The 24,839-nt window shown below is 40.5% G+C and overlaps 2 protein-coding genes across 2 annotated transcripts in view; one reads left to right on the top strand and one right to left on the bottom strand.

Moving 5' to 3' along the window:
- Nucleotides 1-24,839, top strand: part of LOC122450481 (fatty acid desaturase 2-like protein FADS2B) — a 914,319-nt gene that overhangs the window by 704,102 nt on the left and 185,378 nt on the right. The gene's annotated exons all lie outside the window — the stretch shown is intronic.
- The window catches only part of LOC122449965 (fatty acid desaturase 2-like protein FADS2B), a 41,919-nt gene that overhangs the window by 13,295 nt on the left and 3,785 nt on the right, over nucleotides 1-24,839 (bottom strand). The window contains exons 2-5 of the mRNA XM_043482084.1: nucleotides 17,099-17,209; nucleotides 6,388-6,585; nucleotides 4,563-4,664; nucleotides 1,200-1,325 (exon numbers count right to left, since the gene is read on the bottom strand). Coding sequence (XP_043338019.1) covers nucleotides 1,200-1,325; nucleotides 4,563-4,664; nucleotides 6,388-6,585; nucleotides 17,099-17,209 — 537 coding nt within the window. The remainder of the gene's footprint in view (nucleotides 1-1,199; nucleotides 1,326-4,562; nucleotides 4,665-6,387; nucleotides 6,586-17,098; nucleotides 17,210-24,839) is intronic.

Below are 24,839 nucleotides of genomic sequence, written 5' to 3'. Positions count from 1 at the left end.
GCCTCATGAACTCCAGTGAGACAAATCTCCATTGCTGTGAGGGAATGAGGAGAGAAGTCAAAATGTCACAAGTTTAATGATCAGCTGAGTTCACAGGGATTCCCTGGTGGCTCAGACTGTAGAGAGTCTGCCTGAAATGTGAGAGACCCTGGTTGGATCCCTGGAGAAGGAAATGACAACCCACTCCAGTATTCTTGCCTGGAAAATCCCATGGGTGGAGGAGCCTGGTGGGCTACAGTCCATAGCGCCTCAAAGAGTCAGACATGACTGAGCGACTTCACTGCAGGAGTTTGCAAACTTCAGAGAGCTCTGACTTGTTTGTGGAGTCATTGTGAAGAACAACTGACTGAAGACTACAAGGTTTCTTTCTTTCTTTTTTCCTTTATATCTCGGCAGGAGACTTTTTCTCCTAATTGGAAGAAGGTTGTCTTCCCAAACTGGGAAAACGGTATTTTGAGAAAGTTGAACAATTTTGGTTACCACAAAGTCCACACTGCAACTGACCAAGCTACACTCCTTTGTTTTTAGAAAGCTCCTAAATTCTTCCAGAAGCAGATAGAGCCTCTTCCTAAGCACTTAATTCTCAGGATCCATCATTTCCTCTCGAGGAAAGACACCTTTCTGTGGTTATCCTTATACCTTCTATGTTGAAAGCAGACTCAGAAAATCTTGGTAATAATCCTTACATGCTGGTTTTAAGCTGAGGTTTAAGAAAGTCAACAGCTGGGACATCCTGGAGTTTGCCATCCTTTTTCTGTTGCTTAAGAAGTCTGAGTTAGAGGCGAGGTCCTAAGTGTATTATGAGGCATTTGAGCTGAGTTTCATGTGTAAATGAACCAAAATGAACCTAAACTAAAAATAGCAGCTTAGTTTCTTCCAACAGCTAGAATTAGTTGACATAACTAGATATGTAGGTGTTTCATGATTTAGCACTTGTTGAATGTTCTGCCATGCCTTCTATGAGTGATTTAGCCTGAATGACTTTTAAGATCATTTAGTCATTCATTCCACATTTTTTTTTTTTCTTACAACACCAGATTCACTTATTTCAAATCTATATCCTGGACTTAAGAAGAGATGCTCTGAAAACATGCTTGAAGCCAGTATCTCCAGCCTGATGTCCTCAAGACAAAGGTGTAGACCTTTCCAAGAACAACTTCCTGAAACATTTCTCTAGTGCTTAGGATTTCTGAACCTACCTTGACAGGTTGTAAATCTCCAATAACAAGAAATGGGCCTAGATTAATATCTGGGTCTTTGAGGTAGATGTTTGTTTTGACATGGTGTTGGAAGTGCTGCATATTCCACCATTTTGCAGATAGGCCCTGAGGAGAAGAGAACATTCATTAGCTGCAAGGTTTCTCTCCTGAAATATCTTTCATTATCAGAGTTTTCCAAAACTAAAGAAAATCAACTGAAAATCATCTGAATATTCACTGGAAGGACTGAGGCTGAAGCTGAAGCTCCAGTACTGACCACCTGATGTGAAGAGCCAACTCACTGGAAAAGACCCTGATGCTGGGAAAGATTGAGGGCAGGAGGAAAAGGGGATGACGGAGGATGAGATAGTTGGATGGCATCACCCACTCAATGGACATGAGTCTGAGCAAACTTTATGAACTGGTGAAGGACAGGGAAGCCTGGTGTGCTGTGTTCATGGGGTCGCAGTGAGTCGGACATGACTAGCGCCTGCATAGTAACAATCAGAGTTTTCTGCCTACATCTCCAAAGTTTAATTAGGATATGGATTCCTGGGACATGCCGTCCCCCATGCCTGGGTCACAGAATGATTTATTGGCTAGAGGCTCTAAAAGCCTACCAGCAAATAATTATCTTATCCAGGAGCACAAATTCCAGGCTAAAACAACTCCTGATAATGAAGAAGATTAAAAACCGTTTAAATGAAATGTTTTTCCATCTTTTTTTCCTTTTTTTTTTTTTTGTCCTCCTTTTAAAAAGAAACATGAACTAGGTAGAGCAGAGAGTATACTTCTTATTTTATAAATAAAGAAACTTCAGTTCTAAAACTAGATATTTCTTGGGGAAAATGGCCCCAGGGTTCCTACTTCAATGAATATTTTAAAGAGTCATGGATCTGAAGTCATCTCCTATGGGGGCTTGCCTCTGATCATCACATTTTCAGGTTTCAATGATCTCATTAGATATAAATGAGAATAAATGTATTTTAGTTGATGCTGAGCTCATATAATCTCTGATTAAGTTGTTTGGGATTTTTTTTTCTCTTTCAGTGAGAATCTGAAAGTTTTAACAGAAAAAGATTTGGAAGTGCATCAACTTAGTTGCATCCACTGGATGTATAAATGCTTCTGTGTGGTTTAGGAAAATTATCTACCCTTTGATGTTTAATTTCATCTTCAGTAAGTATAGTATAATATGATGACATTTACCTGCATGGGTTATTTGAGGAGACATGAGATGTTGTATGTAGAATGCTGGCATATTGAGATATTCAATTTCTCTTCCCTTCCCATATTACATTAATCATTATTAGAAGAATAAGCAATAGTCATAGCTTTTACTGCATATTTGATATCTCTCAAATTGATTATATGTATTTTAAATCTGCAGTGTTCAATAGAGTAGCCATTATCTATGTGTGGCCACTGAGCACTTAATATGTGACCAGTCAAATTGAGGCAGGCTGTGTAAGTATATAATACATACTAGATTCAAAGCCTCAGAATGAAAAAAGAAATGTAAAATATATTAATAATTTTTATATTTCTTTCATGTAAAAATGAAAATATTTGGAATATATACAGGAGTGATAAAGCTGGAAGAGGGTGTTTGCTGTGACCAGTGTGTTCTCTTGGCAAAATTCTGTTGGCCTTTGCCCTACTTCATCTTGTTCTCCAAGGCTAAACTTGCCTGTTACTCCAGGTGTCTCTTGATTTCCTACTTTTGCATTCCAGTCCCCTATGGTGAAAAGGACATCTTTTTTAGGCATTAGTTCTAGAAGGTCTCATAGGTCTTCATAGAACCATTCAACGTCAGCTTCTTCAGCATTACTGTTTGGGGCATAGCCTTTGATTACTGTGATATTGAATGGTTTGCCTTGGAAATGAACAGAGATCATTCTTTCATTTTTGAGATTGCATCCAAGACTGTATTTTGGACTCTTTTGTTGATTATGAGGGCTACTCCATTTCTTCTAACAGATTTTTGCCCACAGTAGCAGTTATAATGTTCACCTGAATTAAATTTGTCTATTCTGGTCCATTTTAGTTCACTGATTCCTAAAATGTCAATGTTCACTCTTGCCATGTTCTGTTTGACCACTTCCAATTCTCCTTGATTCATGGACCTAACATTCCAGGTTCCTATGCAGCATCGCTCTTAACAGCATCGGACTTTACTTTCACCACCAGTCACATCCATAGCTCAGCTCACTTTGTCTCCATCTCTTCATTCTTGCTGGAGTTATTTCTCCACTCTTCTCCAGTAGCATATTGGATACATACCGACTTGGGAGTTCATCTTTCACTGTCATATCTTTTTGCCTTTCATACTGTTCATGGGGTTATTAAGGCAAGAATACCGAAATGGAGTACAAAATGAAGCAGGGCAAAGGCTAGCAGAGTTAGCTAAACTTGGATTACTGTGATACTGAATGGTTTGCCTTGGAAATGAACAGAGATCATTCTGTCATTTGGTTTCTCACCAAATCCTAGAACATCAGAGAAAAGCTGAGATCCAGCTGAAGTCCTAATTTTAGAGATGAGAACTCTGAGAGCCAGAGATGGAATCTGACTTGTTCGGGGTTGCACAGTGGTTATCAGAGCCAGGGCTGAAACCGGCTGTCATCAATCCTTGTACTGTTATCAGGTTTCCACCCATCGTTCCATTCCTGCATCCATCCCTTCATGCATTCCACACATGCTTATGGAAGGCCTACTGCGTGTTAGGCACTCTGCTAGGCGCTGCATTTCAGGGGTGCATAGGGCAGTGTGCCTGTCCTCCTGGAGCATATGTGAGGGGGATAAGGCCAACTGCCCTGCTTTTTCCAGCAGTCTGGGTTTTGCAACCCTCAACTCTTAAACAGAGCCATCTAACTTTCCTTGGTTTCTCTCTTTTGTTAAACTTTTCTCTATTCTGCATCTTTTCTTTTATTTATACATAGTCCTCCCAGGACTAAAATGTTTGGCTCCAAGAAACATATGTCCAGACCCCTACTCATGACTTTATATCCCTACTCATGACTTTATAGGGTATATCTCCTGAGAGGTGGTTCTTCAACTGTGTACCAGGGATTGGGCCAAATAGTTTATTGGCTGAAAAAAAAAACAAAAAAAAATCCAGAACTTCTTAAATAAAAATAAACATTTTCTTCTAAACATTTAAATTTCTAATTTTAGCATATATGTTATAATGTTATGTGTGTGTGTGTGTGTGTGTATACATATATGGTCACTACATTGTTTGTGTATTTACATTTACTTGTGGGGTGTGTAGTAACATTTTTTGCTGATAAGTGTATGTAGAAACCACTGCTTAGTGAAATGACTTTCAGAATCCCATCATACTCCTGGAACATTCTGTACCTTGAGATGACCCGTCACAAATATTTGCATCAGGTGATCCCACTTGGACTTCTTAAATATGGATAGGTGTGCCATGTCATGCTGCAGAAATAAACTCTGAGCCTGGAAGAGACAGGGTTGCAGTCAGAGAAGTTGACAAGGAAAGAAGAAAGCAGTAAGTGAGCCCGCTGGTAGGTTCGGGACCCATGAGAACAGTGGAGATCTCTGTATCTGTCACACTTGCTGAGTGCTTTCTGGTCCCTGTACCTTTGCACAGGTGGCTCTCGAAGCCTAGAATGTTCTTCTCTCTACTGTCAGAATCGTCCAGTGTGGAATGGAAGGAGGATGCCTTTGGAATCAGACTGACTAGGGCTCTGAACTGTCCTTCACCACTTTACAAGTTATACAACTCTTGCCAAGCTAGTCGGTGGCTCTGAGCTCAGTTCTTTGTCTGAGAAGCAGGGATTATAACATTATACCTTGCTCATTCAGCTGTCTTGCAGCCAAAATACATGTAAAATTCCTGATAATGCTAAGCAGTCAAATATTTGTTTCTTTCTTGATTCCAGAAGTTGCTTTGCAAAGAATAAAGCAAGTTGACTTTTCAAGAAAAAAATTAGCATATAAAATTTTGTAATTACCATTGATGTTAATTCTCCATGAAATCATCCCCAATTGCCTCAATTAGAATTAGATGCCTCTTTCTGCTCCAAGAGCACATGCTTGTTTCTTTCCCTTCTGCCTTGTATCATGTCTAGATATTTAAATGACCATCTCCTCCACTGGATGACTGCTGCCCAAGTGCAGGGTCAGGTGCGTTTCCCTTTGTGTCCACAATGCAGTGTTGTGGGCATAGAAGGCCCTCTTCAGAAGTCTGTGCTTCATTCAAAGCATTTATCAATTGCCCTGCTACACACCAGTTGCTGATTGCCATTTCTGGCAGAATCCATGATCCTATTATAATGGGATAATAAATAGACTCTCTTCATAGACTGGTGTATTGATAAGTATTGGTGAAATGAGGCTTTTGGCTAGGGTCTCAGGGAATTTTTTTAAAAAAATACATATATATAACTTCTTTTTAGTAGAATCTTTTATTATGGAACAGCATGTATAAATAGTGATATATATGTGTGTGTGTGTATACACACACACACACACACACACACACATATAGGTATAAACTAATGTGGGTCTTTCTTTCTTAATGGTGGCTAAGAGGGTATAGAATCTGCCTGTAATGTGGGAGATTCAGATTTGATCCCTGGGTCAGGAAGATTCCCTGGTAAAGGGAATGGCAACCTACTCCAGTATTCTTGCCTGAAGAAATCCATGGCCAGAGGAGCCAGTTACAGTCCATGGGGTCTAAAACAATTGGAAACAACTGAGCGATTAAAAAGAAAACAAAATAAGTTCACATATGTGCTTATAGTCTTTGTAAAATCATAAAACAGCCATTAAAAATGTTGGTTGGATAACGAATGAAAGATATAGGTGAAGGTTACATGGCCCAGAACGGAACTTCAGTTACTGACATTGTGTGGATACTGTTGGGCAAAGGGTAGCAACTGTCAAGGATATTTACCACATGCCAGTCTCTGTGCTAGGCACTCTACAGAGTAACTTGTTTAGTTCTCCTGAGAATATTTTCATAAAAAAAATCATTACCCTGTGTTACAGATGAGAGAACTGGGGCCCAGTGGGTTTTGATAACTTGCTGGTGTCAGACACTGATGAGTAGCTTGCCAAGAAGTGCCAGGCAGCCGCTGACACCAGTGTAAAGAGGGAAGAAAAAATTCTGAGGCTTCCCATAGATCCGCTGCCTGGGCTTAGGACACCTACTTACCTGAGCAACCGTGAGAAGACAAGAAATGAACATTGTGACAAGCCAGCCACTGCCAAAATGCCACACTATTACCCAAGCCAGGGCTTCCAAAATCAAGACCTGGGCGAGGTGAAGGAAGAAGAACCCCAGGTTGGCATTGAACAAATTCATGGTCTCTAATGTCCTCCGCAGTTCTTGGAAATCTTCCACCAACTGGGACTGTGAGATAAACATGCAAGAAAGGAATTAGTTCCTTCAGTGGAGTGGGAGCACAGATGAACATAATTATTAATCCATTTTATCAATGTATGCTACCTTAATTTTATGAATAGACATTTATTTATTGAATAAATATAATTAGGCATAATTTAAACAAAAAAATGAAACCTTAAAAAATTAACAAAAAGCAAAATGCTAAAAACAAGTTATGATAAATTTTTTTTCCAGGAGAACAGACAGACGAGTAGTGACTTGTAAACTGTCCTCAAATTGTTATGGGACTTATAATTTAATTCTTTTTTGGGGGGATGGGGGAGGTTCAGTGAACAGATACATAACTCTAACAATTCTCTTTTTTAAACTGATTAATTAAATTTTTTCTTTGATGCAGATCATTTCTTTTGAAGTCTGTATTGAATTTGTGGCAATATTGCTTTTATTTTATGTTTTATTTATTTATTGCTGTGAGGCATGTGAGATCTTGGTTCCCTGACGAGGGATCAAACCTGCACCCCTTCACTGAAAGGAGAAGTCTTAACGGCTGGGCTGCCAGGGAAGCCCCCATAAGAAGTTTCCTCCTTTCAGACAAAGGCCGCGTTGACGTGTGGGCGACGAGCAGCGTCGCACTGCCGTCAGGTGCACAGCACGTGACCCACACGCGCTGTTCCCTCAGAGCCCAGTCCCCGGGCGGCCATTGTGACGTACTGAGTGTAGGTCCCTGCCGAACAGCAGGGCCTTGCTGGTTGTCCGCTTTATGTGTAGACGTGAGTATCTATTCATAACAGTCGCCTTTTTAGATCAATGTGCTGTTTGATCTCTGATTATACTTTGGGGGACTTTGCTATCTATACGGATCTCTGTTACTTTCTATGTTATCAGCTATTTAGCGTGTGCAAAAGATTCCTTTACAAAAGATAGAGTTCACTTAGATTAGCTCAAAGAATGAATTTCCTGTGAGATGCTGAGAAGCTCTACAGGAATGAGAAATTTGAAATAATAATAAAAAAGAGCTATGAACATAATCCTAGAAGCAAGAAAATTCATTTCAAATTCACTGATACAACTTTTAAATGATCCAGTGCCTTGGAAAGGTTTGGATGGGCTCATCTCTAGAGGCCCCATGAACATCAGAATTCTGGTGGCCATAGATAACTTTAGTAGATCACACAGTGTGCTAGTCAACAAAAGAGTTTGAAATAGGGTACTTGGGTACAAAAATCAAAAATGAAAGATGATCTCTGTTCATTTCCAAGGGAAACCATTCAATATCAGAGTAATCCAAGTCTGTGCTCTGCTCACTAATGCTGAAGAACCTGAAGTTGGATGGTTTTCTGAAGAATTACAAGACCTTCTAGAACTAATACCAAAAAAAGATGTCCTTTTCATCATCAGTTCAGTTCAGTCATTCAGTCGTGTCCGACACTTTGCAACCCAAAGGGAAGCATGCTAGGCTTCACTGTCCATCACCAACTCCTGGAGCTTACTCAAACTTATGTCCATTTAGATGGTGATGCCATCCAACCATCTCATCCTCTGTGATCCCCTTCTCCTCCCACATTCAATCTACCCCAGCATCAGGGTCTTTTCAAATGAGTCAGTTCTTCACAGCAGGTGGCCAAAGTATTGCAGTTTCAGCTTCAGCATCAGTCCTTCCAATGAATACTCAGGACTGATCTCCTTTAGGATGGACTGGTTGGATGTCCTTGCAGTCCAAGGGACTCTCAAGAGTCTTCTCCAACATCACAGTTCAAAAACATCAATTCTTCAGCGCTTAGATTTCTTTCATCATAGGGGATTAGAATGCAAACGTAGGAAGTCAAAAGGTACCTGGAGGAACAGGCAAGCATAGCCTTGGAGTACAAAATGAAGCTGGGCAGATGCTAACAGAGTTTTGCGAAGAGAACACACTGGTCATGACAAACACCCTTTTCCAACAACACAATAGATGACACTACACATGGACATCACCAGATGGTCAATACCAAAATCATATTGATTATATTCTTTGCAGCCAAAGTTAGAGAAGCTCTATACATCAGCAAAAACAAGACCAGGAGCTGATTATGGCTCAGATCATGAAATCTTTATTGCAAAATTCAGACTTAAATTGAAGAAAGTAGGGGAAACCACTAGGCCATTCAGGTATGACCTAAAGTAAATCCCTTGCTGTTATACAGTGGAAGTGAGAAATAGATTCAAGGTATAAGATCTGATAGAGTGCCTGAAGAACTATGGACAGAGGTTCATAACATTGTACTGGAGGTGGTGATCAAAATCATCCCCCCAGAAAATAAATGCAAAATGGCAAAGTGATGCCTGAGGAGGCCTTAGAAATAGCTGAGAAAAGAAGAGATATGAAAAGCAAAGGAGAAAAAGAAAGATATACCCCTCTGAATGCAGAGTTCCAAAGAATAGCAAGGAGAGATAAGAAAGCCTTCCTCAGTGATCAATGCAAAGAAATATAGGAAAACAATAGAATGGGAAAGACTGGAGACCACTTCGAGAAAATTAAAGGTACCAAAGAAAATTTTCATACAAAGATGGGCATAATAAAGGACAGATACCATATGGACCTAACAGAAGCTGAAGATATCAGGAAGAGATGACAAGAATACACAGAAGAACTACACAAAAAAGATCTTAATGACCCAGATAACCATGATGGTGTTGTGATCACTTACCTAGAGCCAGACATGCTGGAGTGTGAAGTCAAGTGGGCCTTAGGAAGCATCACTAACAACAAAGCTAGTGGAGGTGATGGAATTCCAGCAGAGTTGTTTCAAATCCTAAAAGATGATGCTGTGAAAATGCTGCACTCAATACACCAGCAAACGTGGGAAACACAGCAGTGGCCACAGGACTTGAAAAATCAATTTTCATTCCAATCCCAAAGAAAGGCAATACCAAAGGATCTTCAAGCTTCTTCACAACTGCAGTCATTCCACACACTAATAAAGTAATGCTTAAAATTCTCCAAGCTAGGCTTCAACAGTATGTGAACCAAAAATGTCCAGATATTCAAGTTGGGTTTAGAAGAGGCACAGGAACCAGCAATCAAATTGCTAACATCTGTTGGATCATAGAGAAAGCAAAGGAATTCCAAAAGACATCTACTTCTGCTTCACTGACTATGCTAAAGCCTTTGACCATGTGGATCACAACAAACTGTGGAAAATTCTTCAATAGCTAGGAATACCAGGCCACCTGACCTGCCTTCTGGGCAACCTGTATGCAGGCCAAGAAGCAACAGTTAGAACTGGACATGGAACAATGGAATGATTCCAAATTGGGAAAGGAGTACATCAAGGCTGTGTGTTGTCACCCTGCTTATTTAACTTCTATGCAGAGTGCATAATGAGAAATGTTGGGCTGGATGAAGCAGAAGGTGGAATCAAGATTTCCACGAGAAATATCAATAACCTCACATATGCAGATGACACCACCCTTATGGCAGAAAGTGAAGAGGCCCTAAAGAGCCTCTTGATGAAGGTGAAAAGGAGAGAGAAAAAGCTGGTTTAAAATGCAACATTCATGACAAAACCCACTGGAAAAAAAATAAATAAATAAAGGAGAAAAATAAATAAATAAATAAAATAAAATGCAACATTCAAAAATGAAGATAATCACAACTGGTCCCATGATTTCATGACAAACAGATGGGGTAAACAATGAAAACAGTGACAGTCTTTATTTTCTTGGGCTCCAAAATCACTGCAGATTGTGACTGTAGCCATGAAACTAAACTTTGCTTACTCCTTGGAAGAAAAGCAGTTACAAACCTAGACAGCATATTAAAAAGCAGAAACATTATTTTGCCAACAAATGTCTGTCTAGTCAAAGCTATGGTCTTTGCTGTAGTCATGTTTGGATGTGAGAACTTGACTATAAAGAAGTCTGAGCAGTGAAGAATTGATGCTTTTGAACCATGGTGTTGCAGAAGACTCTTGAGAGTCCCTTGGACTGCAAGGAGATCCAACCAGTCCATCCTAAAGGAGATCAGTCCTGGGTGTTCTTGGAAGGGCTGATGTTGAAGCTGAAGTTCCAATCCTTTGGCCACCTAATAGGAGGAGCTGACTCATTGGAAAAGACCCTGATGCTGGGAAAGATTGAAGGTACAAGGAGAAGGGGATGACAGAGAATGAGATGGCTGCATGGGCATCACTGACTCCATGGATATGAGTTTGAACAAGCTCTGGGAGATGGTGAAGGATAGAGAAGCGTGTTGTGCTGCAGTCCATGAGGTCACAATGAGTCAGACACAATCTAGTGACTGAACAACAGCAACAGGGCGTTTCCCTGATTTTACCATCACATTCATTAAAGTTCACTGGGTCACTAAAGCCCAGAAGAGAGGTTAATGTGAAATCCTCTGCAAGTGATGAAGCTGGACTTTAGCCTGTACTTCCTGACTTTCAGTTCTGTGCTCAAACACTAATTGTCTACATACATATCTCTGGGTAATCACAGATGCACAAAGAAAATTCATATCAGATCTTTACCCTCAGGGATCAGCACTGTTTTAGATAATGAATAATTATAGCTCTCAGCCATGAATGGGATATTCTTTTCCTTAGAGAAAATATTTAGGAAAAACAACTAAACTCTGCACCATTTCCTCTTTTTAGCCTAGGGCATCCTGCCCTAAATGATTCTGTAAATTTAGAGGCTTGTAAATTACTTGTGTGACTGTTGAGTTTATGATAATTACAGTATCTAAAGTTTATTGGACACTTGCTACATTCCAGACACTGTTCTAAGCACTTTAAATGCCTTTAACTCTTTCAGTAATCTCCCAATAACACTTATGTGGTTGGTTCTATTGTTGCTATTTTACAGAGAGAGAAACTGAACCACAGACAGGTTTGGTAACTGGCCTAGACTCATATCCCACAGTCTCAAGCCTTTCAAAGTCAGGGTCCCAAGATGGATGGGCCATGGTAGAAAGTTGTGACCAAACGTGGTCAGAAGGGAATGGCAAACCACTTCAGTACTCTTGTCTCAAGAATCCCATGAGCAGTATGAAAAGGCTAAAGCAATGACACTGAAAGATGAGCCCCCCAGGTAAGTAGATATCCAACATGCTTCTGGGGAAGAGTGGAGAAATAGCTCCAGAAAGAATATGAGACTAGGCCATGGCAGAAATGACACACAGTTATGGATGTGTTTAATGGCAAAAAAGTCCAATGATGTAAACAACAATATTGCATAAGGACCTGGAAAGTTAGGTCCATGAATCAAGTTAAACTGGACGTGGTCAAGCAGGAGATGGCAAGAGTGAATCTCAGCATTTTAGGAATCAGTGAACTATAATGTATGGGAATGGGTGAATTTAATTCATATGACCATTGTATCTACTACTGTGGGCAAGAATCCCTTATGAGAAATGGAGTAGTCATCATAGTCAACAAGAGTCTAAAATGCAGTACTTGGGTGCAGTCTCAAAAATGAGAGTATGATCTCTGTTTGATTCCAAGGCAAACCATTCAGTATCACAGTGATTCAAATCTATGCTCTGAACACTAATGCTAAAGAAGCTGAAGTTGAATGGTTCTCTGAAGACCTACCAGACCTTCTAGGACTACCCAAAAAAAAAAAGATGTCCTTTTCATCATAGGGAACTGAAATGTAAAAGTAGGAAGTCAAGAGATACCTGAGTAATAGGCAAGCTTGGCCTTGGAGTACAAAATGAAGCCAGGAAAAGGAAAACGAATTTTTGCCAAGAGAATGCACTGGTCATAGCAAACACCCTCTTCCAACAACACAAGAGACAACTATACACATGGATATCACCAGATCAATACTGAATCTGTCAATACTGGAATCAGATTGATTATATTCTTTGCAGCCAAAGATGGAGAAGCTCTATACATCAGCAAAGACAAGACAGGGAGTTGATTATAGCTCAGATCATGAACTCCTTATTGCAAAATTCATACTTAAATTGAAGAAAGTAGGGGAAACCACTAGGCCATTCAGGTATGATGTAAAGTAAATCCCATGTGGTTATACAGTGGAAATGAGAAATATGTTCAAGGGATAAGATCTGATAGAGTGCCTGAAGAACTATGGACAGAGGTTCGGAACATTGTCCTGGAGGTGATGATCAAAATCATCCCCAAGGAAATGAAATGGAAAAAGACAAAATGGTATCTGAGGAGGCCTTACAGATAGCTGAGAAAAGAAGAGAAGTGAAAGGCGAAGGAGTAAAGGAAAGATATGCCCAACTGAATGCAGTTTTCCAGAGAATAGCAAGTAGAGATAAGAAAGTATTTTTATGTGAACAAAGCAAGAAGTAGAGGAAAATGATAGAGTGGAAAAAACTAGAGATCTCTTCAACAAAATTGGAGATGTCAAGGGAATATTTCATGCAAAAATGGGCACAATAAAGGACAGAAATGGTAAAGACCTAACAGAAAAGAAGATATTAAGAAGAAGTGGCAAGAATAAATAGAATTATACAAAAAAGCCCTAATGATCCAGATAACCACAATGGTATGGACATTCACCTAGAGTCAGATTTTTGGAGTGTGAAGTCAAATGGGCCTTAGAAAGCATTGGTATGATCCATGCTAATGGAGGTGATTTAATGCTAATGGAGGTGGTGGAATTCCCTCTGAACTACTTCAAATCCCAAAAGATAATGCTATTATAGTGCTACACTCGATGTGCCCGCAGATTTGGAAAACTCAGCTGTGGTCACAGGACTTGAAATATCAATTTTCATTCCAATCCCAAAGAAAGGCAATGCCAAAGAACATTCAAAGTACCACATAATTGCTCTCATTTCACATGCTAGCAAGGTAATGCTCAAAATCCTTCAAACTAGGCTTCAACAGTACATGAACTGAGAACTTCCAGATATACAAGTTGGATTTAGAAAAGGCAGAGGAACCAAAAATCAAATTACCAATATCTGTTGGATCATAGAAGAAGCAAGAGAATTCCAAAAAATAAAATTAAAAAAAAATCTGCTTCACTGACTACTCTAATATTCCTCTGTGTTTACTGTTTCTTCTGATCTTCTGTGGATCACAAGAAGCCATGAAAAATTCTTAACGAGATGGGAGTACTAGACCATCTTACCTGCCCCCTGAGAAACCTGTATGCAGGCCAAGAAGCAACAGTTTGAACCAAACTGGAACAATGGACTGGTTCAAAATTGGGAAAGGAGTACATCATGGCTGTATATTGTCACCCTGCTTATTTAATTTATATGCAGAGTACATCATGTGAAATGCTGTGCTGAATGAAGCAGAAGCTGAATCAAGATTGCTGGGAGAAATATCAACAACTTCAGACGTGAAGATCATACCACTCTAATGGCAGAAAGTTAACAGGAACTAAAGAGTCTGTTGATGAAGGTGAAAGAGGAGGGTAAAAAAATCTGGCTTCAAACTCAACATTCAAAAAATGAAGATCATGACATTCAGTCCAATCACTTCATTCAAGTAGATGGGGAGAAAATAGAAACAGTGACAGACTTTATTTTCTTAGACTCCAAAAATGACTGCAGCTAGTAACTGCAAGCCATGAAATTAAAAGATGCTTCCTCCTTGGAAGAAAAGCAGTGAGAAACCTAGATACCTTATTAAAAAGCAGAGACGTTAATTTGCCAACAAAGGTCCATATAGTCAAAGTTACGGGCTTTCCAGTAGTCATGTATGGATGTGAGAGTCAGACCAGAAAGAAGAATGAGCACCAAAGGATTGTTGCTTTTGAATTGTGGTGTTGGAGAAAACTCTTGAGAGTCCCTTGGACAGCATGGAGATCAAACCTGTCAGTCCTACGGGAAATCAACCCTGGATTAAAGGATAGAAGAATGAAACTAGAACACTTTCTAACACCATACACAAAAATAAACTCAAAATGGATTAAAGATCTAAATGTAAGACCAGAAACTATAAAACTCCTAGAGGAGAACATAGGCAAAACACTCTCTGACATAAATCACAGCAGGATCCTCTATGATCCACCTCCTAGAATATTGGAAATAAAAGCAAAAATAAACAAATGGGACCTAATGAAATTTAAAAGCTTTTGCACAATAAAGGAAACTATAAGCAAGGTGAAAAGACAGCCCTCAGATTGGGAGAAAATAATAGCAAACGAAGCAACAGACAAAGGATTAACCTCAAAAATACACAAGCAGCACCTGCAGCTCAATTCCAGAAAAATAAATGACCCAATCAAAAAATGGGCAAAAGAGCTAAACAGACATTTCTCCAAAGAAGACATACAGATGGCTAACAAACACATGAAAAGATGCTCAACATCACTCATTATCAGAGAAATGCAAATCAAAACCACAATGATGTACCATGACATGCCAGTCAGGATGGCTGCTATCCAAAAGTCTACAAGCAATAAATGCTGGGGAGGGTGTGGAGGAAAGGGAACCCTCTTACACTGTTGGTGGGAATGCAAACTAGTACAGCCGCTATGGAAAACAATGTGGAGATTTCTTAAAAAACTGGAAATAGAACTGCCATATGACCCAGCAATCCCACTTCTGGGCACACACACTGAGGAAACCAGATCTGAAAGAGACACGTGTACCCCAGTGTTCATCGCAGCACTGTTTATAACAGCCAGGACATGGAAGCAACCTAGATGCCTATCAGCAGATGAATGGATAAGGAAGCTGTGGTACATATACACCATGGAATATTACTCAGCCTTTTAAAAAGAATTCATTTGAATCAGTTCTAATGAGATCGATGAAACTGGAGTCCATTATACAGAGTGAAGTAAGCCAGAAAGATAAAGAACATTACAGCATACTAACACATATATATGGGATTTAGAAAGATGGTAACGATAATCCTATATGCAAAACAGAAAAAGAGACACAGATGTACAGAACAGACTTTTGGACTCTGTGGGAGAAGGCGAGGGTGGGAAGTTTTGAGAGAACAGCTTCGAAACATGTATATTATCTAGGGTGAAACAGATCACCAGCCCAGGTTGGATGCATAAGACAAGTGCTCGGGCCTGGTGCACTGGGAAGACCCAGAGGGATCGGGTAGAGAGGGAGGTGGGAGGGGGGATCGGGATGGGGAATACATGTAACTCCATGGCTGATTCATGTCAGTGTATGACAAAAGCCACTACAATATTGTAAAGTAATTAGCCTCCAACTAATAAAAATAAATGAAAAAAAAAAAAAAAGAAGAGAAATGACTGATGGTTAAGCTGAAGCTCCAATACACTGGCCACCTGATGGAAGAGCCAACTCATTGGAAATGACCCTGGTGCCTGGAAAGCTTGAGGGCAGGAAGAGCAGAGGGCGACAGAGGATGAGATGTTTGGATGGCATCATGGACTCAATGGACATGAGTTCGAGCAAACTCTGGGAGATAGTGAGGGAACATGGAGGCCTGGCGTGCTGCAGTTCACAGGGTCGCAGAGTCAGACGTGACTTACTGACCGAACAACAGCATCTCGGCTCCTACACTTTGTCACAGGAACCGGGCTCTGTGTCCAGGCTGTCTGCCTGAGGGCCCACTCATCTCAATACAGTGCACTGCTTCCTGAAACACAGCCTTGAGGGATGCACATGGGCCTAAGGAGTCAGCCTAAGTATTCCTCTTTGTCCTGCACGTAACCAGTCCTGTCTCCTCAGATTCCTTCTATCCCCTTGTGAGTTTGTTTCTTCGTTTCTTAAAGTGGAATATACTTTTTTCTTTCTGCCTTACAGTGATATCTGGATCACTATTTTGTACAAAGTATTTCAAATGAATAGTACAATCGTAAGCTGTTTTAAAACATGAAGTGCAAAAAAAAAAAAAAGGAAGTGCTTAATATTAGCTAAAATCCCTTTAAGCTTTATGTGCAACCATTCTAGTGAATTCTAGTTTTATGGAGGCCCTGCCCTCTGAAGACAGGTTTTCAGTCAACCAAATCCTTGGTGAAAGAAAAGTGGTGCTTTTCATGGGGAATACCCAAAGGTTTGGAGCCAGAAAGAGGTGAACTGGAGTTCCCGTTCTTTGCTTTTCAGAAGGTAGTTTATTCTCCTGGAACTGTAATTTCTCCAATTGTAAAAGGAACTCTAGTTAGGATATAGTCACATCATTGATCCAACAGCTATTTATGGAATTCCTACGACAAGTCCAATCCTGTGCCGGTAGGCACTGAGGACTCAGGGATGAGCAAACCTGACGCAGCCTCTGCTCTCACGGAAACTGGTTCAGCAGGGAGCACCGAGCAGTTACAAGCAGACATGGAACAAGAAAGCTATGTGTAAGCTGCGGGGCAAGAAGTAGGTAGTTAGACACAGGAATCACTGTTTGGCACAGGGCCAAGCATTCCATTCCTTTGCTTCTCAGAGGTTTAAGAATTCTGAGGATCTCAGGAGGATGACATTATTTTGAAATACTCGGAATCCTCTTATTTAAGCTATTGCAGGCCCTCCCAGACATGATGGCTGATTTCCCACAGAAAATGATAAGTTGGCCCTGAAATATACCTCGTCCCCATCCCTCTGCATACTCTTGAGTCCTGAGACCTCACTCACGTTTTTGTTTCTCTCCTGATTGGGCTCTTCTGGAGCAAGCTCTCCAATGAGCAGTGGTTTAAGGTACAACTGCACAATGTCAGGGTCTGGATGCATGGCTCTGAAGACGTCCTGTGAATCAGAGAGAACTGTTAGAGGCTTAAAAAGACATGCTTACAACACAGATATCTCCTCTTTCTTACTTCGTTCTGTACTGACCTTAGGAATCAGCACAGGCTATGTTATAGAGCATTTACTTCTAACCCTAGGTTGACATTTCAAGTTCATTGATCAGAATTACCCTTGAAATTCCTCTATGAAAGCCTCACAATGGCGATCCACCCCCTGAGTGCATGGCTTACTAGACAAGTCCTGGGTAGAAAGTTGATCCCCAAGCATTGGAAGAGATAATTGGTTATTTTATTGAGCACCAGAAGAAATAGTTGGCTTTGAGATTATGGGCTATGGCAAGCCTTTAGAGTCAAATCTCAGGCTTGGTGTGGAAGTTGCCCACATTATTTGGAGCATGCAGCAACCAAGACTGCCTATGGAAATCAGATCTGTCAGAGTTTCCCTTTTAGTTCTTGACCAAGGACCAGGGTACAGAGGCTCTTGCATTAAGTTATTTCCAAGGAAAGACAAGTTAAAGTTGATGATGATAACAAATGTCTAAGAGAGCATCGGAGCAAAGCCCTCAAATCCTTAGTTATCTAAAGTAGCACTTTCTTGGCTAAGTTTATCACTGAAGAAGCCTTAGCACTCTTTCTAAAACAAAACAAAACAAAACAAACAAAAAAAAACATCATAGCATTCTCTGTAGGGGCTTGAGACAGGCACGAAACAGAGCTGACCCACTATATTTTCCCAACTCCATTCCCATGTTAAGTAGTAACTCCAAGTGGCTATGAGAAGCAGTGTTGATTCTCATGTCCTGCTTAAGTTTGGAAGTAAGAGATAGAGTTTTCTTTCTTTTTTTTTTCTCCAGGGATTTAATTGGTTTGGGGAAAAGGAGGCTTCTCCAAGAGTAAGATACTGCACTTCTTGCTATTATGACTTTGAGAATAGGAAGGATTTAGTATGAAGAGAAATACCAAGGTTTTAATTTGAATGTGTGGAATCCATACACAATACTTTGGAGTGGTGGTGTTGCATGGTGCTGATTAAGAAACTGGATCCCCGAGCAGCCTTCCTCCACCTAAGTTCAATACTTGTGGTATAATTGTGGACAAGTCTCTTGACCAGTCCATGCTCCTATTTTCTCTTCTTCCCTAACATGGGAGTGACATTAATAGCTACTCAATATATAAAGTTATTATAAAAATTAAGTGAATTGATTAGAATCTGAGTGGCTTATAGTAAATTCTCAGACATATTAGTTCCCTTTCCTATGTGTATACCTCTGGGCTTCCTTGGTGGCTCAGATGGTAAAGAATCTGCCTGCAATGCAGGAGAGCCCTGTTAGATCCCTGGGTTGGGAAGATACCCTGGAGAAGGGAAAGGCTACCCATTCCAGTATTCTTGCCTGCAGAAATCCACGGACAGAGGAGCCTGGTGGACTATAGTCCATGGTGTTGCAAAGAGTTGTACATGACTGAACGACTAAGACATATAGGGATAAGAGCAACCTGCTTTTCTTCTCTTCAGTGAAATATAACAGTTCAGAGATTTTCTTTCCATACTCCACTCGGAGTGAGCTCTGAATTGTTTTAGTGAATACAATGAACCCTCCATCTTCAAAATCTAAAGCAACTTTAGATATTTCTAGAACTACATGCAAGCCTACACATAAAGCACTTTCATATGTGTAGGTTGTATGTGTATATATATATAAATATATATAATGAATGAGATTTTTTCAGAGAGGTGCAATATCAACCCTTTAGACTCACTTTTCTAGATTCACTGATGTAAGAAGGGATTTGCATCTGCTAGAACCAGTCCAGGATCTACTGTTCATTCTGCATTTGCACACTTTCTCTGACCCCCTCGGGAAATGCTGCTTTCAAAGATGTGTTTTCGTGTCACATTCAATGACTCTAAAGTTAGTTTACCTAACAGGATGAGAGTCATTCGGTGATTAACAATGCAACTAGAACGTTTCAGGATGGCCCATACTGAAAAATCATGTTCTGCCTGTTGTTAAGGAACAGATGAGGGTGAGAAACAGTCTGAGGGATCAAGATCAGAGTGTAGAGGAGGGTGAGGCCCTGGATTTGCATCTCACTCTGAGCAGTCATCCGGAGCCCTGGAACAGTGTGCTGATGCCAATGTTCCTCTGGGTTCACTGTTTCTTCTGATCTTCAGCAAGATTCACAGGTCAATACTGTGACAACAGAGACTGAAGACCCACAGAGTTTTCCAGAATCATAAGAACTGCCTTGCTGTGTGGAACTCTTTTCATTGTATTAATGGGCAGCACAAAAGTGGCCTAGGTGGTCTTAGAATATTCAATTTGAAGGAATTGCCTATTAGAGTCTAGATACAGAGTACGTTGTGAAATTTCCTTCTCGAAAAACCTTCAAAAATGAGGTTTTTTTTTTTGTTTGTTTGTTTTGTTTTGTTTTGTTTTGTTTTGTTTTTATTAACATTATTTGGCAAGTATGCTCTTCCTGAAGAAAGTCTGGGCTAAATTAAGTGGAGAGGGAGTAACACCTTTTTTTTTTTTAGTGTTTTCTGTGTGCAAGGTGCTCTATGGGCCAACTCATCATCATCAACTTAGTTTTGTGAGGTTTCATCATTTTTGTTATACATATAAAGACTCCAGATCTCAGGACATTTCCACAGTCAGTGGGAGAGCCAGGATTTGAACTCAAGTCTATGTGGCTTTAAAGCCAAGAAGCCATAAGATATATTCCAGCCTTAACATGAACAGTTCTTTTCCTGAAAGAAGGGGGACACGAGATTGTTTTGGGAGGATGTTAAGATCAGTACTTGCGTGCTAGGCAGTTAGTAAAGGTGTTTCCCACCTTAGGTCTTAATCATGTGCATCACTTTGTCTGTGGCCCCAACCTACTTCTCCAGGTTTGCCTCTCACCATACCCTTCAGGCCTCATCCTGTCCGATGTAAGTCTCCCTGTTCTATCAACATTCCATGACCCTGTGTAGTTCTGAAACTTCGTGATACATATGGCTCCCTTTGCCTTGACTGCTTCCTCCATTTTTTCAACTTAAAAGTTCCTTCTCATTCTTGAACATCCAGATGAAACATGCCTTCCTAACATAGTCAGGAAAGTTATTTATGATCTCTTCTGGGCTCCCATGACACTGTGTTCCTAAGGCTTTTCAAATGATGTTGCAGTGAACCTGTGTATTCACAAAGGCCTTCTTAGTGGCTTTTGAACTTTTTTGAAGACTGGGACCATGCACTATTGATTAAATTATACCTGATGTTTCTTGCTGTGCCTGGAATATGACATGGGATCAAGAGATGTCTCATGAGTAAGGGAAAGGGTGGATGAATAGAGCAGTATATGATTTCTCTAACAAGGAGAAAGTTGAGAAGCATTGAGTTCAAGGATATGGTTCTTAAGCACTGCTGTCTCTTCCCCACTCTCAGCATCTCTATTTTCTGACCTTTTAATTACTTTATCATCTCTCATTTTCATCTGTTTTCTTTTGATTCACTTCTCAACCATCCTGTCTATTTTCTAACCTATTCGTAAATTTACACCATAGCTCCTCTTAAGACTGATTATTTCCCAAACAGTATCAACACAGAGGAAAGATGTGATTATCTTTGTTTTCACAAGTGACTTTGGAAATCCTGCTGATTTTTTGCTGTTATTTAATGGGGGATGGAAAGATGTCCTTTATTGGAAGATCAGTATGATCCCTAGTGGGAGAGACAAGTATGTAAAGTGAGAAGGCCTGAGAAGGATCATGTCCTTACAATTTAACTGCTGTATACAGGCTGTGCCCTGCATCAAGGCACTTGGCCTAGAGGGCATGTGTGGGTTGAAATCCAGGAGACACTCCATTTGCCAAATCTTGTTCTGCAATCAACCAAAGTGTGTGCCTATTAAATTTACACCAAAGTACAGCATAGGGAGCAGTGCAATATGTTGTTTATATTGGGAAAATGCTTAATCTCTCAAGATTTGATTTGTTTTCTAACTGGGGATACTACTTGTTCTCCCACATGGGCTCATTCATTCCTTCATTCATTTATTCAGTCATTACAAAACCTTGCTGAAGACTTAGCCTAGCAACAAAGAGTTTAAGCTTGGGTATCAGATGCCATTAAATGATATTTTTATATAATTATTATTTGGTTCATCTGAAGTGGGTTGAAATTTCCACATATTCAGAAAAAAAAGCACCCATAGTGAATATATGTATATAGTCACAAAATCAATATAACTAGAACATAGATTTTGATTTGCTTATCTCAAAAAGCTCACCAGGGGACTTCCCTGTCAGTCTGGTGATTAAGACTCCATGCTTCCAATGGAGGGGTGTGGGGTCCATCCCTGTTGGGCAGCTAAGGTCCCCCATGCCTTGCAGCACAGCGAAAAAAATAAAAACTCACCAGAATATTCAATACCCAACCACTGACACCCATTCCTACATCTTTGGGTAATTTCTCTTCTGGTTCCATCTCAGATCTCACCTGTTTCAAGGCAAATACTAAATCAAGGTCCCTCATATTTCTGGGAGATCACAAGTTTTGAATAGGCTGATTTATGTGGAGAATATACTTTTTGTCTTTGTTCTGGAAAAGAGCCACTTTGGAGTGGGAAATGTTTACATGAAGTCACCAAGATTCCCCTCCACCCACAGGGATAAACAGAGGGCTATTTTTTTTTGCCATAACTCACTCTATTATTTGAGAGCTTTCATTATTTGAGATTTTTTCCTGTGATATATTTACTGAGCTCCAGGCCAGACTCTCTCTCTCTCCAGTGTCCCCATTCATGAATATGAATCATGGCATCATGTCTCCATATTCATCTCCAAACATGTTCATCTTCCTGGCTTCATTATCTCATAATGGCAACTGCCACCCACTTACCTACATAAGTCATCCATCAGGCAGTTTAGACTCCTTACTCCTGCTTACTTATCCAGCCACTTATCCCCTATTATAAATTATGTCTTCTGGTTATCCATCCCCTCTTCTTCATTTCTTTTGTCAGTGTCTTATTTAGGACTTCAGCATGTTCCATGGACTCCTTCCTTTGTTTTGACCCTTTAATTTTTTTTTTTTTTTTTATGGGACCATAGCCTAATGACAATGTTGTGATAGCTTCAGGTGGACAGCAAAGGGACTCAGCCATATGGATACCTGTACCCATTCTGCCTTGACTAACTCTTCTGGATCTTCAACCTTTACTTAATCTCCAGGCTGGCGTTTGAAAACAGTCCCTCTTCATGGCCATTGTCACCCATTAGTACTTTAACTGCACTTGTCTCTTTACTCTTGTACCTATTTTTCAACTTGAATAATCATTCAAATAAGAATCAAATTAAAATTTAATTTTAAAGTAAAAAAATAATGTTGACAGCCCACAAAAGATGCAGTTATTACTGATGACAACTTTCCTTTTATAAACAGCTGGAATCCTGGTTGGTTTCCTTGTAGGACTGGGTGTAGGGAGGGAGGCTGGGCTAGAGAAGTGTCATTACCTGCAATGGGAGGAGAGGAAGACCTACAGTGATGGTAAAATCCAGAGTCCTTTGCACAGAACTCAAGACCCTTTCTCCCCCTCCTCCTTCTCTTGTCTTTTTCTTTACCTCGCACACCCTTCATCCTCTCTTCCTCCTTCTCTTCTCATCCTCAAGCCATCGTGTTGACCAGGATTGTGCTAAGCAAAGGATGTGGCCAAGCCGGGACACCTATTCTGCTGGTGCTTACTCACGATGTGAACCTGATCTGTATCCCACCTCTGTACACATCTGCTCTTGCCCCGCCCCAGCCTTGCCTCTGTGATTCCACATGACTCTTTTGGACTTGCACACAGCTTGTTCTTCTTCCACATTGCAGTCTTCCAAGCAGTTGAAACAGATTTTGCTATATTTCCTCTAGGCTTTTGTCATCTCTTTCCTGTCATATTGGATTTTTACTCTGATGAAGAATTTGAGCTCCTCAGTGTCCCTCTCAGAGTGTGATGTTCAGACACAAGGAGGTGGCTGACCATGCACATTGGGTGATAACCCTGACTTCTTTGTTCTGAACATGCTGCTCTTGTGCACACCTCACAAGATTGTGTTTACTTCTTTTGTTGAGCTCAGAAATATTGTTGACTACTGATATAAAATTTGGGGCTTCCCAGGTGGCAGTAGTGGTAAAGAACCCTCCTGACAATGCAGGAGACATAAGAGATGAAGGTTTCATCCCTGGGTAGGGAAGATTCCCTGGAGGAGGACAACCTGTTCCAGTATTCTTGCCTGGAGAATCACCAAGGACAGAGGAGCCTAGTGGGCTATAGTCCACAGGGTTGCACAAAGTCAGACAGGACTGAAGCAACTTAGCATGCAGCATGCTTCATATGGACATATTGTAATCTATCTAATTAACTCTTCTTGTTGGACTTATATGTTATTTCTGGCTTTTCCTAGGTAAACTTTTCTCGGTGAGAAGATCTGAGCCTCAACTTTACTTACTAGCACTGTAGAAGTATCATTATCCCACTTTCTAGATAAAGTAGCTGAGGCTCCAAGAGCTTCAGCAAGCTCCTCAGGACATTCCTAGTAAGTGGTGGAGCCCACATGCAAACCACACCTCTTTCATTCCCAAATTTGTACTCTTAATCATTAGACTGGACTCCTAAAAATGTTTTAGAATGACTCACCACATGAAAGAATGAATGAGTGAGTGACCCTATGGAACAGACTACCTTGATATCATTATGTACTTTTCATGAGGAGGATGGAGGCTTGGGGAGGATTTTCTATGTAAATAAGGAAAGACACCTCCCTCTAGGCAGGTGGAGCTATGGTCCAGGGCTTGTGCACAGAGGTCATATTTGGTGCACATTTGCCTTCAGGGCACAGCCTGCAAACACTTTTTAGGCTGTAGAGAGACAGCACTTGACCTCAGGTTCTCTGACTTCGTGTTCTTCCCTCCTTCCCTAGAGAGCATGCCGTTTCTCCACCAGGTACTCCTCTGCTCCCAAAGAGTTGGCAGCAATCAGGACTTCTATGCAGGTGTTAAACAGGAAATGTGAATCACACCTCTGAGGCTATGGATGCTGTGATATGAATAATAATAGCTATGATTTAATGAAAGGTGCATCTGGTATTATGCTAAACACTTTACAAGCTTTAGTCTCATTTACTAATTAGATGGGTAAGGTCGTTCTCATTATGCAGATGATGAAGCTGAGTTCCAGAGCATTTCAGTGACTTTCCCAGGCTTATATAACCAGTATGCACACTTCAGGCTCCATGTACTCTGAGTGGCCATGGAATACCATGGTTGTCAGAACTCTCCTGGCATCCTTCCATTCTTCTCTAGCCATCATCCCCTGGAAACTTTTCTCTGAACATTCTGGATCTGCCTTCTAAAAGTCTAGGGTACATGACTGACCATGCTCAGGGTGTTCATTCTTAAGACACAAATCCTGAGGTGTCGTGGGTATTTTCCCGTAAGGTTCTGATTGTTTCTATTTTATTAACCAATTCTTCCCTGTTCACTAAAACTGGATGCAGAATCACGGTCTTTCTCTAGCTTCTGGGAGATAAAAACTCACCAGAAAATTACAAATTCATCAGCTGAGCTGCTTCCTGCAAGCTACGTCTACCAGTTATATTCAAGGTGGTT

The sequence above is a fragment of the Cervus canadensis genome, chromosome 11 (assembly GCF_019320065.1).
Source record: "Cervus canadensis isolate Bull #8, Minnesota chromosome 11, ASM1932006v1, whole genome shotgun sequence".
Lineage (NCBI taxonomy): Eukaryota > Metazoa > Chordata > Mammalia > Artiodactyla > Cervidae > Cervus > Cervus canadensis.
Note: the sequence above shows the minus strand (reverse complement) of the source record. Positions and strands in the feature narration are given on the sequence as shown.